Genomic DNA, 19,171 nt, shown 5'->3' on the forward strand with positions numbered 1-19,171 from the left:
ATTACTAGCATATCATTAGTATCACCACTGATCTTAAATATCACTGATCACTGATCTTATGTAGTGTTTTATTGTTTGATTTTATTTTTAATCATATATTCATAAAATATAATAAAAGTATCCAAAAAGAAAAACCATGGACCAATATTTATAAACATTTAATTTATTACATTCAAATAACAATGATAAATCAGGAATACTGATAAAATGAATTTTTGTTTACAGGAGATGCTCAGTTTGGCCACTATTTGCCTCTAGGCATTCCTGCAAATGTTGAAACAACAAAGGATTGGTTGCATTTACAAATTCAGTTATGTTATTGTTTAGTTCATTTAAGATATGAGGATTGTTCATGTAATGTTCAAATCCTTTCATTACCCATTAATAAATATGTGTAGGTGTATAAGATCAAGGGATCTCATTGGCTAGATGTGACAAAACTTCTTGCAAAAATCTATTGCAAAACTTTATTTACACTGGTAGTGTACCAGTGCCCATTTTCATAAAAGTATGCACCATCAATTTTTTCTTCATTTAGTCAGATAAATAATTTCAATGCAATAATGTTTTGAGGTTTATGTCCTATAAAAACTGAATGATTATCTCCTTATGTGATATAGCATAAATTGGAGTTTGCTCCTATTTTGCTACAAATTCTAATTTTTTTATCATGTAATGATGTCCAAACCTGATTGTTGACCACAACCCAATAAATGAAACCATGTTTCAGATGTTACATCAAGAATATCTCCTCCTCTTTCAATTATAAAATTCAAAAACCACAGTATTCAACAAGTTTATGAAAATCAGTAATGTGTAACCGATGCACTGGAATTATTTTAAAAGGATGCAGTTTTAAATGTTAGTTGTGCTTTATAGTGCTGCTCCTTGAGACTTCTGCTTGTTGTGCTGATTTTCTGATAAATTCTTTTGGTCTTTGAGCTATGCAGTCAGAAATATCATCCAACTTTTTCTCTGTCAGGAGAGTTGGCCTCTGGAATCAGACATTTCTTTGACAGATCCAGTTTCTCTGAACTTATTGTTAAGCTTCACACAGCATTGGGACGTAGAAAATCAATGTCTGTAAATCTTATAAAGAACTTTTTTCACATATTCTGGGTGAAAACCACCACTACTCACCACCGCAACGAAATACATTTTCAATAAAAAAGAATGTGAGCTTTAAGTTTTAAAATCACTGTTACTCTCTGGAAACAAAAGAGTAAACAAAAGCATCAGTAGTTATAGAAATAAAAAGTATTATCAACATTGAAACATGGAAATCAGCTGATAATAAAGTCACTTGTTAGTAGTTTTACTGCTGACTATATGAAAAAGCAATTTAAATCGTACTTTTATAATTGAGATCGACCTGTTTTTTGTAGGCGCACAGTTATATTTGGATCAACCTTTTATATTTTAAGCAACATCTAGTGTTATTCTCTTTTGATGCCTGGTATCTACAAGTACACATATATCTATAATTTTTAATACAGTCCTCCTTTTTTTATGAAATAATGAATAAAATATACTCCCTCAAGGCAATATTAAAATTAAACCGCTATTTGGCCAATGACACTAAAAAAAATAATAAATTGCAACCTAAATTCAAAATGATTATTTTTATTATATGTTAATATTTTATGATAAGAAATAGAAAACAATAATTAGTATAGTATATTTTTGTTCCAACAGGAAACTAATATATGCGGGATAAACCAGTGTTTAAAGGAAATAGGTAATTTTATGAAAACGCTACCAACTGGATTACAGAAAGGAAGATAACAATTATAGTAGTTGGTTTGTTATTTCGTTATTAAATAATGTTATTTTAATTTGCATTAAGGCTAGATAAATATGTTGAGGGGATGGGGATATATAATTACAGTAAATATATATATATATAAACACAGAAATAATATTATGTGCCAGTTTGTAAATCTTTAAAGAATATGGGTGAATGTTTTAATCAGTTTAGGATGAAATTGTTTATAGTAACATTTTTTATAGTTAACAGTAAAAACTTTACTACAGTTTTATCAAATTTTTTATTTCCAGTTAATAATTTTACATCTCCTTCACCACCAGTTATGTTTAATACTAATAACACATTCGTTAATCAACAAGAGAGATCAGGTAATTATTAATACAGAAATATTAAAAAAAATCTTTTTTTTCTTCTTTCAGATTCTGTTATTGATATAAAAAAGCTGACAACTGTGTTGTCAGCATTCCCATCACAGGCTTTCTTTTGATGCACTGCTTACACACACACACTTAATTTAAAATATTTATCATTTTATTTAAGTATAATTTTTTTAAATTTAATTCAATGATTCAAATAGGACATGGGCAGTAATTTTAAAATTCTTATTTTTAATAAACTGTAAGAATTTCTTTATATACCAATCCTATTATTCCTTGCGCTGCAGTGAAAGCCGGGAAAGTGACACAGTTTTAGCAATAATTTAATTATTCACATACATACATGTTAGTATGTTGAAACTTATTAGAAAAACATGAAAATAAATTTTTAAAAATCCCTCACCTGATTCCATTTGGATATTTTTAGGTTTTACAGATCTAGACTTTAGATGTTTGGTTTTAGGATATGCACAAAAAGAAAACTGCAAAGAAAAACACTGACTAGATCATTGTCTCCATCGTTTCAAAGATCAAACATTTTTGGGGATGGATTCGATTTTAAATAAAAAAATTATTGTATTCAAGTTCAGTAGATTTGAGATGGTATAAACTGATAACTCACACGACTTCATTTGTAACTTTTATTGCGGACCCTAAGTGGGAGTTGCAGTTAAATTTCATTAAGAATCCTCGTGAAATGTAGGTGTGCATGCATTTGACAAAAGGAATAAAATAGAAAATTAAAAATTTTTTTGGGTTCAGCTGCTAACTGGGATGTGAGGTGTGTAAGCAGGGTGGCTAGATTAAGACCCCCACTTTGATGGGGAAGAAATTTTTTGATCCAACGAGATGCTAATAGAAAAAAAAACTGCAGTGAAAAAGAACCACTGTTACTGCCTTCTACAACGTTTCAAAATTATTACTTTTTTTGGAGTGGGTTTGCAATTTAGCAAAAACGTTTTTCCACTAAAGATGTTTTTTTTTTTTTATAATTATTCACAAAAATATTTAAAAAAACAAGTTTACTTTAATGTTGATTTTTTTTATGAGGAAGCTTTAAAAAAAGATTCTGTGTAGAATCGCATTGTTTTTGTCACTCTAACTAGTCGATGTGATATACAAACATACATCAGCTTCTTCTTATGCTGTTAGTTGATATTGATTCTCATAATCTCTATGATTTCATCATCACTCAAAATTTGGTACCCGAGGATGTTTCAACGTTGATGTTGCATTCAACTCACAGTCTAAAATCTCCTCTGCAAACTTCCTTATATTTTTGACATCATCACTATGCATTTCATCAGTCTCTTGGGCATTGTTTGGTTTTATTTGTTCCATGCTCTTGCCGATGTCATGACTTTGACAGAATTCCATTAATCAGCAACCATATAATAGCAGTCTCTCAAATTAATTTCTTTGATCATCTTAATCATGGTACTTACATCTTCATTACAAGCCAAAAGGATTTTTTTTTTCATTAATTCCTTGCAGTAAAGAATAAAGAAATGATGTTTACTTGTTTTGTCCTACTGTATATGGAAAGCAGAATAAAAAAAAAAGCATTGTTACTTAATAGTTCAGTCTTGACGATTAAAATGTTTCCATCAATCTTTTCAGAAGTTAATTTTGTAATTAGTTTAACACAGGCCTAAATTTATGTATGTTTTGTGCTACACAAATTATAAAAAAGTCAATTAAAAAACTCAGTAAAAACAAAGATTACTAAAAGTGTATTCCTGTTGAAAAAAATCTTTATTTGAATAACATTTCAGATTTTTTAAACAGTGTATTCATTTTTTTTTAATCACCTGGTTCAGTTGTAAGGAGTTTGGATAACCAATCATCTGGAAAAGCTACATTTGGATAATCACCATCCCACTGTACAAATATATAATGATTCTTTATTTAAAAATTGGCAATCGATAATTTAAAAGACTTTAAACTAAAGTAAAATAATATTTTTTATAATGTAATACTTTTGAATGTGATATTTTACTGAACGCAGATACAGAAAATATAACGTATAGAAATTTAGTAAAACGTAATACATGTACTCCATACACCCTGTTGTCTATGAAATACAGTCTGTTATCTCTGAAATGACACAATGTAATGCTAGTGGGAGCTTCTGCTGGATTCCCAGCCATATTGGAATTTTTAGAGGGTGCTGATAGTGCAGCAAAAGAGGCTTGTTTGCAACCTCCTTTCTCTAATCGCATTGTTTCAAATGATCTTGTCTGCTTATTGAGAAGAGTGGTTCATGATAAGTCTTAAGTGAATTGGATGCTACCACTGACAATAAACTTCGTCTATTTAATAACACTATTTCACTATGGGGCTCATCTTCCAGGAGTTGCCATTGAAAGGAGGTTATTGTTTGCCATTTGTTAATAGGGCACATTAAACTCACTCATGGACATCTCATGACTCAGACTGATGCACCTGTTTGTGTTGACAGTGACAGCACCTGACAGTACAAACTTGTGGATTGTATCTGATATGAGGCATTGTGATGGAAATTTAAACCAGCTGCTAACATCATAATATTGTAGGGAACAGTACAGTGATGTTATCCAGTGTCTTGTTGTTTTTTAAGTCTGTACATCTATATTCACATATTTGACTATTCCTATGTTTCGCCCATGAATACCATTTATGAATGTTTTAATATTATTAAGATTATCTTTATTTTGTTTTTATTTCACATTTAGCATACCTCATATGCATTTTAGATCTGTTTAATTTTAAAGGTAAATTTTAATTGTTAATTATTTACTGTTATAATTTTGTGTCTGGGCACTGATAACAATACCTTGTTGTGCACCCAGGAAAAAAAGATTTGTGTTTAAATAATTTTCATTTACATCTTCTAATATGAAATATTCTTTTATATTTGGTATCTTAATGTTTTTACCTTAATGTTATTTCACATATTTATATTTTAAATTATTAATATGGACTTTAAGTACACCTGCTTTTTACTTTTTAATTAATTGTGCATTTTGTGATACTGCTTCGATCAAGATTTTACCACAGTTTCCCTTCATTCATTCAGACAAGTGTTGGTGTAGTTCCTTTTTTTGAAGTGGTATAGGTACCAATTCCTAATGTCATCTATATAATGTAATATTATTATACATTGACCAAACTAAAATATATATTTTTTTAATATACTATAATAAGAATGGTAGGTTTGCAATTTGCTTGGAAGGATCAAGGGAAACTGTGTTAAAATATTGATCAGAGCAACATTACATTGTACAGAATTATAAATTAATATGAAATGTGGTTATAGTTGATATTAATGTACAAAAATGATTATTTCATTATGTAAAAGTAATATAAGAAACTATTAAATAAGTAAAATAGGTATACAATAAATTAGAAATTTTAAAGGTATTAGTTGCAAATATTTGAGTACTACATATTTAAGTTCACATTAAACATCTATGGAAAAAATGTTAATTTACCTATTTGTAGCCATTATTTAAAAATTAATCAACAGAGTAGTAGCATTTTTTCCATAAAAGAAGGCCTTTTCATTTAGTTTCAATAAACTGGTTAGAAGATGTTTTTGATTGTTCGTTATAAATAGAAAATGAATCATAATAAAGCCTTTCCTTCTAATAAGCTGACATATTATGTTGTGTCATGCAACAATTTGTTTTTACATTTATGCAAACATTTTTAATTTTTTGGGGAGGGAATAAATGGCTATTTTTTAAGCAAGCATTGCACATTCATAAAAATGTAAATGTGTGGAAACACAAAAATTTAATCTGGGCAAATAAAGATTTGTACCCCATTTTTATATCTCGAAAATTCAATCTTATTTTTTTAAATTAGTCTTTTCTTTGTTTTCTTAAGTCGATAGAATATCAACCCTAAAAGTTAAATCTTTTGTTTAATTAAGCAACTCATATATTTCATAGATATCCAAAGTTGTTAGTAAAGCTTTCTTGATTCACAGGTGTAAGTAGCTGTATCCCTTCTCCATACAGTGATACACCTGTTGTATCATTATTTCATCTGTGTATCATTATTCTTTGGTTTTGTACTTTATCAATTTAAGGATTACAAATTCTTCTTATGTTATGTTAAAGTAGATTTTTTAATTGTTATATGAAATACACAATAATATTAATATATCACGTAAAAATTTGATTTTTTTTTTTATGTCTTTTGTAATCATCTATATCAAATCAAATGCTGATGATGTCCAATAAAACTATACACAATTTTTTTCTTTTAATTTGTTGATTACAGAATGAATTATTAAATGCAGCACTGGCTGTTGACATTTTACCTTTACTTCAGATGATCAATTTCAGGTTGATACTGCACAAGTTATTTAAGTTGATCTGAAAACATTTAAAGTTGTAAGAGATGAAGTATTACTGTCTTGCCAAAGATCATCTATTTTTGTTGTGTAATTATTTATGTTGTTACAGATAGTGCTTCTTTTAATTTATGTACCTGTAAGTCAGCAGCACTATGTACTACCGATGGCTACTGGAACATAATAGATATACGTATAGTGACGGTATAATCTTTTTTTAACTAAATTTTTTTTCTAAGTTATAGTTATTCTATGTAACCAAATAATTTTTGAAATCGTTAATATGACTTTCATGCTAGACTTTTAATATTGTTATTATTTTACGTATCACAAGTAAAAGTAAATAAAAATTTAATGTTAAATTGAAAAAAAAATAATTTTTTTTTTCAATTTAACATTTGGATTGGGTAGATAGCTATTTTAATAAAGGAACAGAAGTAAAGATCATGCTGTTCTTACTACGTAAATATACAAAAAATCCAAGTAATTAAATTAGGCATTTCAAAATTCTGAAAATGGCTAAATATTTGGAGAAAGTGTAATCATTTCAAACGCAATCTAAATTCAATGTAAAACTAAAAGTAATTTAAAAATATGTTTGAAATTATTTTTTGTCTTAAAATTCAATATTTTGAAAATAATTAATCATTAAAGGATAACATTTCAACAACTTTTGTAACTTATAGTTTCTATTCAAAAGTTTTTATAAGTAATATAGTTTACATATATATTATATAGTCTTTTGCAGATTTAAATAACTGCAATTTTGAAAGGAAAAAATGTTATTAAACTTACTTAACATGATCGATGCAATTTCTATCTGTCAAGATGATGATTATGTAGAGGAAAGTTCAGTGCGTTGAAGGCTAGAAAGATTTGAATCTATGACTGACTAGTGCAACGAAAATCTTGTCATATTTTCAATGAAAATTCTCCAGATTGAAAAAAGGGTTAATCTGGACAAGCAGTTGAAAGAACTAGAAGTTTACTGGATAATTAATATTCTGGTGAATATTATTCAATATTCACCATTAATAATATTATTTTGGCAGTGAAATTAATTATAAAAGTGAGAAAACTATCTTTGTAATCTTAAGAAAACTTTTGTGTAAACATGTTATGAACTTATTGAAAAATCATCTGTTCTTAAAATTTTAAAGAAGCACGACGTTTGTTTCTGGGTTTACCTTCAGGCAATAACTAGGAAAGGTATAAGTTTACCATCAACGACAAAACTTTTTACATAGTAATTTTCAGTGGTATAGCCATCAATCATGTTTCTACATGTGTTCACAGACATAATGTCAGGATTTGGCTTCAGAGAATTCTCACTAAGAGGCAATTTTCTGAAAGTAGACATTAATTATGTTCTTGGATGAGACTGAATTATGAAGTCTTTCTTCTTTTCTTTTTTACATATCATGACATTTCACAATTATTTGGACAAGCTTGAACTATTTTAATTTTTTCAAACTGGAGATAGTAATCTCAACCTTTAGTGGAATGATGCTCGTCTGTATTACACAAAAAGTGTTTGTGATTTTCTCAGTAACCATTTCCTTATCATTATCGATCAAAAGAGGTGTCTGAAACAATGGTTTTCATAAACCTCTGATCATACTCTTCTAACTTTTTACATTTGCAGTTTTGTGATGCAAAACTTGTACACATACCCATTAATGACATCTCTCTCTTGAAACAGCATATCATGCAAATAACTGTAACTGTCACTCTTGTTTGTTTTTGACAGAGCATAGGAAGAATTGGATTACCACATTGATGTGTTCAGAGAACCTCTTGTAGTTCATGTTGAATTTCACTGGCTACAAAGTAAAGTCATAAAAACTTGCTCTTTAATTTGGAACTTGTTTCATGATTCCATCATATTCCTATTAAAGTTACAGTAATTTAAAACTGAAACATCCAGATTAATAGACTACATTATTTATATATAATATTTTATTAAAAATATTTTACTCATAAAATCATTTCAGATTAATATACACTTATTTCATTATTATTCATTGAAAATGTGATAACATTTCTGGAGCATTTATATTTTTGATGTTACTCAATAAATGCTGTTGCATTTATCTTCTTGATTCTAGTTAAGTTTCGTATTTATGTATTACATTCATAATGGTATATACAAGTAGTTAACGCTTAAAAAAAATATTTTAAATAAAGTTGGGTTGAAAGAAAAGATTCTACATTTATACAGAGATCTGTACATCAAAATATCGGTTATATTAAACTCTTTAGAACATTATAAAATTTAAAATCAATAAGTAGAAACAAATAGACTGAACTTATAATAACAATTTGATTAAAGTGGAAAAAGTGAACACACTTGCACTGAGTTACTAGCGATCCAGGTCAACATAGCTTCTCAAAATTCATTAAAAGATAATAGTAATAGAAAATCATATTTATCTGTTTGAAAATATAGTGTACAATTTTAGAAAAAAATGTAAAACAAATTTTTTTAAAAATGTGATAAAAATTCAGAATTTTTTCAATTCTTTTCAATTTTGATATTACAAAAAATCAAATTGATAACTTACCATATTTTAATTTGCTACTGAATTCAAAAAGTCAAAATTTGTAATTTTTTTTTGAATCAGTTTTATTGATACCTTCATGATGAAGTGGGTAGATTTTCACCTTTCAACTGAAGACTCAGAGTTCAAATCTCAGTCATGCTTAACATTTTTTATTTATATGATAAAAAATTCATCTATCATAAACTGTAACTGGGCAATAACTCTTTTCTTGCTTTGAAAACAAGTAAAAATATTATTAAATAAATAATTATTTTCTTGAAATATATTTTTTTAATTTTAAACCTACAAAAATAATTTTGTCCTTATGGGAAAAAATCTTTCTCAAGGAACTCCCAATCTCTGTGGCAGAGTGTTAACATCTCAGCCTTTCAGTTGGAGGTCCCAAATTTGAATCCTGGTTACGCATGGTATTTTTCATACGCTAAAAATTTCCATTTTCATATTCCACATATATGCTTCTTTTTAAGTTTCCGTGGTGAATTAATTCATTAAAAAACAAAATTTAAAGGATAACAGCCTTTGTCTATACAAAAATATGAAAAACAATTTGAGGCAAATGACAAAAAATGAATATTTTCAAATTTGGGCTAAGGCAGTCTGCTGAGATGCAAGATATGTAATATTTTTTATCTTAATTGTTCCAATTAATTTTTATGTGAAAATATTTTTATTACTTATTAGAATGACTTTAGTTTGTATAATATTAAGGTATAACAATAACAGTCCAATACTAATACATATGCACAATGCGTATCACATTGTGATGAGCAGATTTGGTAAAGCAATACCAAGGTTGCTGACTGCACAGTTGGTCAAGGTAGTGGAAGAACTCTTTCCTAAGGACCGAAGTTGGAAAAGAAGAGAAATCGTGGCTCAAGAGATTCTTCGGTTCACAATCGAAGCATTACAATTTGCAGCTGGCAAACTTAAACCCTGGAAAGGACCAAGACCAGAGAGGTTGTAGGCAGAAATTATGAAGGTACTTGTTGAGGCATCACCATTGACATTCCTAGAGGTATTTGATAGAGCTATCCACCAAGAGAAGATATCCAGGAGCTGAAAATTGGCCAGATTGATCTTGGTTTCTTAGGAGAAGAATGGATATAGACCTATAATACTAATCAATACGTTAGGGAAAATCTTTGAAGCTCTGCTGGCTCGTCAATTGGAGATTGATCTAGGAAGGCATCGAAGCCTCTCAGACAGCCAATTTGGATTTAGAAAAAAAAGATCAACCATGGAACAATCAATAGAGTAATGGAGTCGGTAAATGTGGGGGCAGCAGTTACAGATACAGAAGGAGAATACCACTAATAATCTTGGTCGACACAGAGATTCAATAGTGTTTATTGGGACGCAATTTTGAGACCCTTGATGGAGAGGAAGGTGGCTCCCTACCTGATCATGATGCTCCAAGAGTACCTGACTGGTAGGGAAATGGTGGCTGTCTCAAGAAAGGGAGAGGTGGTAGTTGTGGCCACAGAGCGGGGGTGCCCTAACTCAAGAGTCGATAGTGGGCTCCCTGTTCTGAAATATGGCTTTTGATGGACTGTTGAGCCTAAAACTTCCACCTGAAGTGGAGCTAACGGCATTTGTGGACAACCTGGCAATAGTTGTTAAGGCACATGCAGTACAGCAGGTGAGGCAATTTGCTAACAAAACTAGAAAGAGTGGCAGAATGAATGGCTAAAAAGGGCCTAAAGATCTCAACCAATAAAACAGAGGCGGTGTCCATGATGGGGCGGAGAAGGGTGCCAACCTTCACAGTTGGACTAGAGGGAGCTGTGATGACTCCCTCTGAGACAGCCAGGTATCTCGATGTCTGGTTTGACATGATGAGGGGGTTCACGGCACATGTGGCTGAGGTATGCAAGAAGGCTGAAAGGGTCACCTCGGCAGTAACCAGATTGATGGCGATCCTCAGGGGCCCAAGAACCTCTAAGAGGAAAGTTATAGCAGCCACGGGAACCTCTGTCATTATGTACACAGCACCAGTATGGTATGGAGCCCTTAAAATTAAGCATAATAGGCAAAGGTTGCAGAGTATTTATCAAGGACTGGCACTGAGAGTAGTCCAGGCATACAGGATGATGTCCCTATAGGCAGTCCTAGTGATCGCACGAATGCCACCGGTGGATTTCCTAGCAAAAGGGCGTTAGCTAGACATGAAGGCAGGGGTCCCAAGGAGGCTAGGAGGGACTTGGTAGATAAATGGCAAAAGAGGTGGGACGATGCAGAGACCAGAAGGTGGACGCACCGTCTAATACCATCCATAAGGACCTGGATCAACAGGGAACATGGGGAGGTGGATTTCTCTTTGGTTCAGTCGCTTTCAGGTCATGGATTGTTTGGGGTCTACCTCCATGCCAGAAGAAGATGTGCATCAATGATGTGTAAGTACTGCGATGGTACAGACGATATTGAGCATACCTTTCAGCGATGTCCAAGATGGGAGGCAGAAAGGCCGTTTCATGAGGACGTATCACCTGAGGAAGTGATGCAACAATGATGAGGTCAAAGGATGGTTGGAACAGATGTTCAACTTGGTTTCAAAGAGTACACTTGAAGAAATTTAAGGAGGAAGAAGTTTGAACACAGGCTATTGCTGGCCCTCAAAGTGGGGGTGGAAGGCCAGCCCCTTCAGAGGTTGGTGGTGGGGTCCAACAGGATCGCCATTGCTGGATGCCCTCAGGGAAAACTAGATGCCCTCATGGAAGGGCAGCACGAGAAGTGCTCGTACACACATGATGAATGGCGACGAATACCTGGGGGTAGTTGCCAGTACAGGCTGCTGGGCATCTGGTTGCAGATTTTCCCTCCTATGTAAAAAAAAAAAAAAAATAAATACTAATGAAATTCACAATTAAGCAATGATGATAACAAAAATATTCAATGTATTTTTTTTTTTAAAGTAAATTATTTCAATATCTATTTATTTCATTAACAAGTTCATAAATAATAAAAAAATTATAACTGCCATTAGCATTTATCCTAAATTCCAAGGACTAGTGTCTTGTAAACAAATAATTGCTTCTGAAGAAAAAAACCAATCCTACAATTTAATGAAGTGAAATTTAGCAAAAGTACAACAAAATAATTTTGATGCATCTGTAAATCCAAAAACTAGACAGAAAAAGATATATCTAAAAAAAGTCAGCTTTAAAAAAATCATTAATTATAAGTCTACAAAATTTCTTTTAAAATTATTTATTGAAAGTGATGTTTTGAATTTTGAAATGTACACCATTATAATCACTCGCTTTTTCATTTAACATTTTACGAGGTGTGTGAGAAAATTAATGAGATTGTTAACACTGTGAGCGATCTGGCAACGCTGTGTCTGCCGGTCTGTGCTAAACCGGTTTGTTCATCCCTTCCACATGCTCAGTACGAGTTTCAACTCCGTTCAGCCAACACGTTATTTTTGACAGCGCCATCAGTAAAGTTGTGTTTTTGTTGTGTGTTATGAAAATGGAGCACGGAATTTAGAGCGACGTTGTGCAATCAAGTTTTGTGTTAAAGTTGGGGAATTGGCGAGTGTGACCTTTGAAAAGTTGAAACAGGCCTATTGAGAACATTGCTTATCAAGAGCACAAGTTTTCCGCTGGCACAAATCATTTTTGGAAGGCCGAGAACACGTTGAAGATCAACCTCGCTCAGGGAGACCTTCAACTTCAAAATCTGACGAAAACGTTGAGCGTGTGAGGGTTCTTGTGAGATATTGTTAACAATAAGGTGAGTAGTTAAATTTAAACACTTTTCAAATTTGGACATGCGAAATTGGTGCCGAAAAACCTCACAACAGAACAGAAGGACAATCGAAGAAACGTGTGCGCTGGTCTTCTTGAGAGGATTCACAATCACCAAGAATTCTTCAATCGTGTAATCACAGGTGATGAATTCTGGATACTTGAGTACGATCCTGAAACAAAGTGGCACACTTCGTCATCTCCTCGACCGAAAAAATGTCGAATGCGCAAAGCAAAGTTCAAAACAATGCTGATTTGGTTTTTTGACAGTAGGGGTATCGTGCATAAAGAATTTGTTTCTCCAGGACAAACTGTCAACCAAGTGTTTTACAAAGATGTCTTTGAAAGACTCAGGAACAGAGTGATTCGCGTGAGACCAGACAATGCAGGCAAGTGGATGCTTCATGACAATGCCCTGTTACGGGGCATTTCCATTACAGAATTTTTGACCTCAAAACGCATTCCTACCGTTCCTCAACCTCCCTATTCACCTGATTTGAGTCCTTGTGACTTTTTCCTTTTCCCGAAAATGAAACATGTCTCAAAAGGACATCATTTTGTAACTCTGGAGAACATTCAAAAGACTGTGACCGACCAGTTAAAAGCCCTACCAGTTGAAGCCTTCCAGCTTCAACTGGTAGTGGGAGTCGTTGTTCCCACTACCAGGAGTGGGAACAACAACTCCGACGGTGTATAGCTGCCCAAGGGAATTACTTTGAAGGAGATAATATTGTTGTTTGAAAAAATAAAAACTTTGGTAAGTAAAAAGTCAGTCTCATTACTTTTCTCACACACCTCGTACATTTAATATTGGGTAACATTTTAGATTTTAAAACGTTTTAGGTTTATGACAAATCTAATTTATTTATTTGAAATTATCTGTAAAGATTGTAAAAGTATGTGAACAGGTTATGTGAAATTATATTTCCATAACCTGTCGCAGATTATATTAATCAACACATAACAAATAGACTGTAAAATATTTTTATAGAAAATTTGGTAATATATTAAATTTATAATAAACTCTTAAAATATGAGTAGCTAATTTATTAATATAATGCAACCATTTTATAATGCACTATGTGCATTACTTTAACAATTACAAGGAATAGTTTATCATCACAGACAGGAGTATTGTACAGTAGTGCACAGAAGGCCACAAAGAAATTAAGTCTGCATGCATACCGAATATTGCATACAGGAACTGAAACCTCCAGACAAGTTAAAAGAAATACTGTTAAAAGAGACACTGTTAAAAGTGTTGTCATTAGTTTATCAACCAGCTGATAATCTGTTTTTTATCCACTGTTAATCTGTTTTTTAGTGATGAGGTGTATTTTCACCTTAGCGGTTACATCAGTAGTCAGAAAAACAGATATTGGTCAACAAAAGTTCACACATATATTTTGGATGAAATTTTTGGTGATCACATGATCTCAAAAGGTCTGTGGCCCTCTTGTTTCCCTGACTTGTCAAGCAAACCCATGTATTCTAAAAGAACTGGACTAGCTGTTAGCGCAGAGATTAATTCCATTAACCTTGATATCCTCAAAGGGTATCAAACAATATGGTGTGAAGGGTTTTGTATCTGCCTTCAGGAAAATGGTGGACATCTCCAACATTTATTGTAAGACATTACCAGTTGTGTAACTGGAGTCCATGAATCACATCAAATGTGAGTATCTGTATAATATAGTCAATAGAGATGTTATAGTGTATAGCTTCATAATATGCATGATAAAATGATCGTACTATAAATAAATTTATTTAAGTATATAAAAACCGATTATTTTTTTGAAAACTTGACATGTATGAATATAATAGTTATAAAATTTCTTGTGTTTTGTTTTTTTTTTTATTATTAATTCATCACATAAGATTAACCTCTTACATGGGATAATGGAATAAAAATTTTATAATTAAAATTACCATGTCTGGCTGGGATACTACTATTCTACCACGGAGGTCAGAAAAGGGAATATTTCTCAGAATAGTTTTGTAAATGTGTAATTTTTAAAATCCCTCAAATTATCTCTTAAAAATATAAAAATAAATTTCTTGAAATTTATCATTTTTAATGCATAACTGTGATAATAATTTTTAATTGTAGAGCTTTTCTAATTAGAGAATATAGATTTTAATTAAAGTTAAAAAAAAATAAACCCATTTTTTTTTGTAGCCACCTATTGGAACAGAATGTGATCCTGGTGAAGTATATTGTTGTACTGCAGGAATGGATTGTGGAATGAATAGAATGATTCGTGTACCTGAAATAATTCCATCATCTGGACAGGTAGGCTGTTTTATTTTGATTAATTTATTTATTGGCATTGGCATGACATATAGAATGAAATAATTATTTATTCTAAAGAGGGATACACAATCTTGCTACTTTGTAGTGTAGTTATCCTACCATATACAGAAATAACTGTTTAGCAGATGTGATCAATAGAGTGCTGAGAGCCCAAAAATAAACCAAGGTCTGTCTACTTTGAGTTAATAATCAGAAATATAGTTATATATTTTACTTGCACTGTACCTATGGACTATAATCTAATAAGCTTATGTTTTATAAGTAATCTGATTTTTTTTTTGAAATTGGAAGTGAGAAATTTCTTAAAAAAAAAAAATAATAATTTGTCTTGTAGGGAATACTGCTTTGTACTCAGATAAAGAATATTTGCAATCTGGTGACATCCAAAATTATTTCTTTGCCTCAGATGTGGTAACATTACAAATGTAGGTCGCAATACAATTTGTAATCCTGCCTATGACCAAGGAGTTCTTGAAGCAGATATCATCTTTTATGATCTCTCCTTGTAGTGATTAAAGGAAAAGAAACAATTATATAATTATGGAGAAAAAATTTAAATATATCATTTACTGATTAGTTTAATCTTGGAAAAACAAAAATTATAAATCATTGAGAACTAACATCACAATCAGATAAAGTTAGCATCTCATAGCCGTAACAAGATTGGGGAAAAAAACCAAACAAATCTATGGATTTATAACACAATAGAACTCTAGTAATCTGCCACATTGATGGAAGGAGGGAGTATATAGAGGACCTGTATATTTCAAGAGAGAAGCCTGAGGAACATAGAAAAGGAATGGGAAAGTAACTGATGAAGATAAAGAATGATCAATATTAAAGTGTGAAATACAGAAGGCGATTAAAGAGATGAAAAATAAAAAATCGACTCAGTAGATAAACTTCCTATTGAATTCTATAAATCCTTAAATCAAGAATATGCATATCATATTGCTAAACTGTATAATAGGATATACCATATGAGAGAATGACCAGAAGACTGTGAAAATGGTAATGATACTGATATTGAAGGAAACAGTAATTTTAATTGCCCATTACTCTAAAATATCGTTAAGAGTCCTAGACCAAAGATCAGTATGAATAAAGAAAGAGAATGCAAGAGAGGAACAGTTTGACTTTAGGGAAGGGATGCCATTTACAATCGCATTTTAGTGATGCCATTGTACTGAGAATAGTTGAAGAGAAATATATATAGAGAGAGAGGAAGGAATGAGTCTTGTGTTTATAGATTTAGAGATGTGATTTGTTAGAGTCAAATGGGATAAAATAATGGAGATATTTAAAGAGAGGAAAATAGAATGGAAAAATAGAATTAATTAAAGAATTGTACAAGAGATAAACCACAGAAATGAAAGTAAGCAAGAATATGACCGACTGGGTGGTTCTAGGTCAAGGTCTGGGAAAGAATGCTGCCTCTTATCAATAATGTTATAACATTTACATTGAAAATAGATAATCATATATTAACATATATTAAAATAAGATGCATATGCTTGCTGATGATATGGTAATTCTAGCTGATGACTCGCTCATCTATTTAAAGATCGATAGCAGCTCTAAAGGAAGGAATGAAAGAGTATGAAATGAAAATATATATAGGAAAACTAAACTAATGAAAGTAAACAAAAAATTTGAATTGGTGGTAAGGCCAAGTAAAGGAAAAATAGAAAAAGTAAAAATTACAGATGTCTGGGGAGTATGGTGACAGAGGACTTGAAGAGCGCAATGGAAATAAAATAGAGGAAAGTGATGACAAAGGAGATCTTCAGTAAGAAGAGAAAATTATTGTGTATAAAAGTCTGGGGGTAGAGTTAAGGAAAAAGATAGCCAGTTGCTGTTTGTGTAGATTGTCATGTTGTATGGAAATAAAGCACAGGCGATGAGGAAAAGGGAGATGGACCGATTTAGGCTTTTGAGATGTGGATATGGAGAAGGATGGGGAAGATGGATAAGTGATAGATGAAGAAGTAATGAATAGGATTAAACAAGAAAGAGCGCTTATGCAGAAAGAACATGTAGTTAGAGGTTGTGAAATCTTGACAACTGCATGGGAAGGGTCAGTAGAAGGAGAAAAGAAGTGAGGAAGAAGAAGGATGAAGTTAATAGATGAGTTGAAGATTTAAAACTACAAGGGGACAAAGAAATGTTTCAAGACTTGAAACATTTGACAGAGATAGCAGTGGCATAAGTGACCTGTTGCAGACAGAATACTAAATGATGATGATGATGATGATGGATAATTTGCACCATCAAAATCACATGTTTTTTATAAATATTGAAAACCAGTTAAGATAATACGATTATTAGAATAAGTAACACGCTACTCGTATTACTATAAAATGATAATAATGTGTCATATATAAAAAAATATTTTTGGCAACAAGACAATCCTATTAACTGAATTACACTGTTATACCTACTTTAACATAATGGTGTGTTGTTGATGAGTATACTAAACTATAATCTTTAGTATTTTTCCTGCAATTATCACGATGTACTTCATCAATCTTTTGAACTAATTAGGGTTTGCAATTCATAAATTATACTTTAATAATAGTACCCTAAAAGTAGACTAAAAGAGGGGTAAAAAAGAAAAAATTTGTCTGACGTGTTTAGTTTTAATACAGGTGGCGCAAACAATCTTGATGTTTGGTGCCATAGCAGCGAAAGCCGCCCTTCAAGTCATTCGATTATCCTTTAACTGAACATTTGCCTCATTACCAAACAATAAATGGGTTTTGTATGATGTACTGTGATGTTAATATTAGATCTGTGAACGATTTTTTGAAATTTTAATCACCTCAATATTTAACTAATATTTTGATCATTATTACATTTTAAAATCTTATTTTATTTAATTATTTCCATATATATAAGAGGGTTGTCTGAAAAGTTTTGAGCTTCAACACGAAGGTGGCAGCATTCGTCAACAAAAGTTAGGGAATCTATTTGCGTATGCTTTGAAAGGTACTCATTAAAATTTCAGCCGTTTTGGATGCTCAGCTGTTATTTGATAATCGTTTGAGTAATTCATTGCGAGTATTTTTGTGAAAATGTTAAAAATCTAATATCGTGCCGCGATTAAACGGTTTCGTTTGAAAAGCAATACGCCTACGCAAATTAAAACCGAGTCGGATGCTGTGTATGGAGACTAATTCCCATCATTTGCCACCGTGAAAAGACGGGCAGCTGAATTTGAACATGGTCATACCAGCTTGGTTGATGAGCGTTCGGGACGGCCAAAAACTGCAACCACCACCGATATAATCGAAAAAGTTTACCAAATGGTACTGGACGACCGACGAATTAATGTTAGAGACATAGCAGAGGCTATGAGCATATCAAAAGAACGTGTGTGTCATATATTAAGTGAAGAATTGGAAATACGTAAGCTATCCACGCGTTTGCTCACTTTGGACCAAAAAAACATTCCAATGAACATTTTCAAGGCTCTGCTGAAAATGTTCAGCAGGGTTGAGTGAACAAAATGTTCACTCAAAAATCTGACTAGTTTAAACAAAACTAGTCAGATTTTTTGCGTCGATTCATGATTGTAGATGAAACAACAGTCAAAACAGTGGACTGTAAAGGTTGAACCTGCTCCACAAAAGATGGTTCCATCGGCTGGGAAGGTGATGGAAGATGGTGACTGTTTCTTGGGGTAGTAACAGAATTTGGTTTATCAATTATCTTCAAAAAGCTAAAACAATAACGGGACAATATTATACATACATCATTACTTTACACTAAAGACAGAAATTGCAAAAAACAATCATTTGAAGAAGAAGAAAGTGCTTTTCCATCAGGCCAATGTGCCTGCTCACACTTCGACGGTCGCTGTGGCTAAAATTCACGAATTGTACATTGAATTGGTTGACCGCTACCGTATTCACCAGATCTGGCCCCAAGCGACTTTTTCTTGTTTCTAACCAAATTTTCGCTTGGAGGAAAGAGATTTTCATCGGACGAGGAGGTTATTGCATACGTAAACGCCTATTTTGTGAAGAAAGACGCTAGCTACTGCTTGGAAGAGTTA

The 19,171-nt window shown here is 32.0% G+C and overlaps 1 protein-coding gene across 1 annotated transcript in view; it reads left to right on the forward strand.

Annotated features, from left to right (window-relative positions):
• Positions 1–1,969: 1,969 nt before the first annotated feature.
• The window catches only part of LOC142332329 (inactive CLIP domain-containing serine protease A3-like), a 28,370-nt gene continuing 11,168 nt past the window's right edge, over positions 1,970–19,171 (forward strand). Inside the window, exons 1-3 of the mRNA XM_075378700.1 lie at positions 1,970–2,136; positions 6,600–6,691; positions 14,980–15,093. Of these exons, the coding sequence (XP_075234815.1) occupies positions 1,980–2,136; positions 6,600–6,691; positions 14,980–15,093 (363 nt within the window). The 5' untranslated portion in view covers positions 1,970–1,979. The remainder of the gene's footprint in view (positions 2,137–6,599; positions 6,692–14,979; positions 15,094–19,171) is intronic.

This window comes from Lycorma delicatula, chromosome 11 (assembly GCF_047948215.1).
Source record: "Lycorma delicatula isolate Av1 chromosome 11, ASM4794821v1, whole genome shotgun sequence".
Taxonomy (NCBI): Eukaryota; Metazoa; Arthropoda; class Insecta; order Hemiptera; family Fulgoridae; genus Lycorma; species Lycorma delicatula.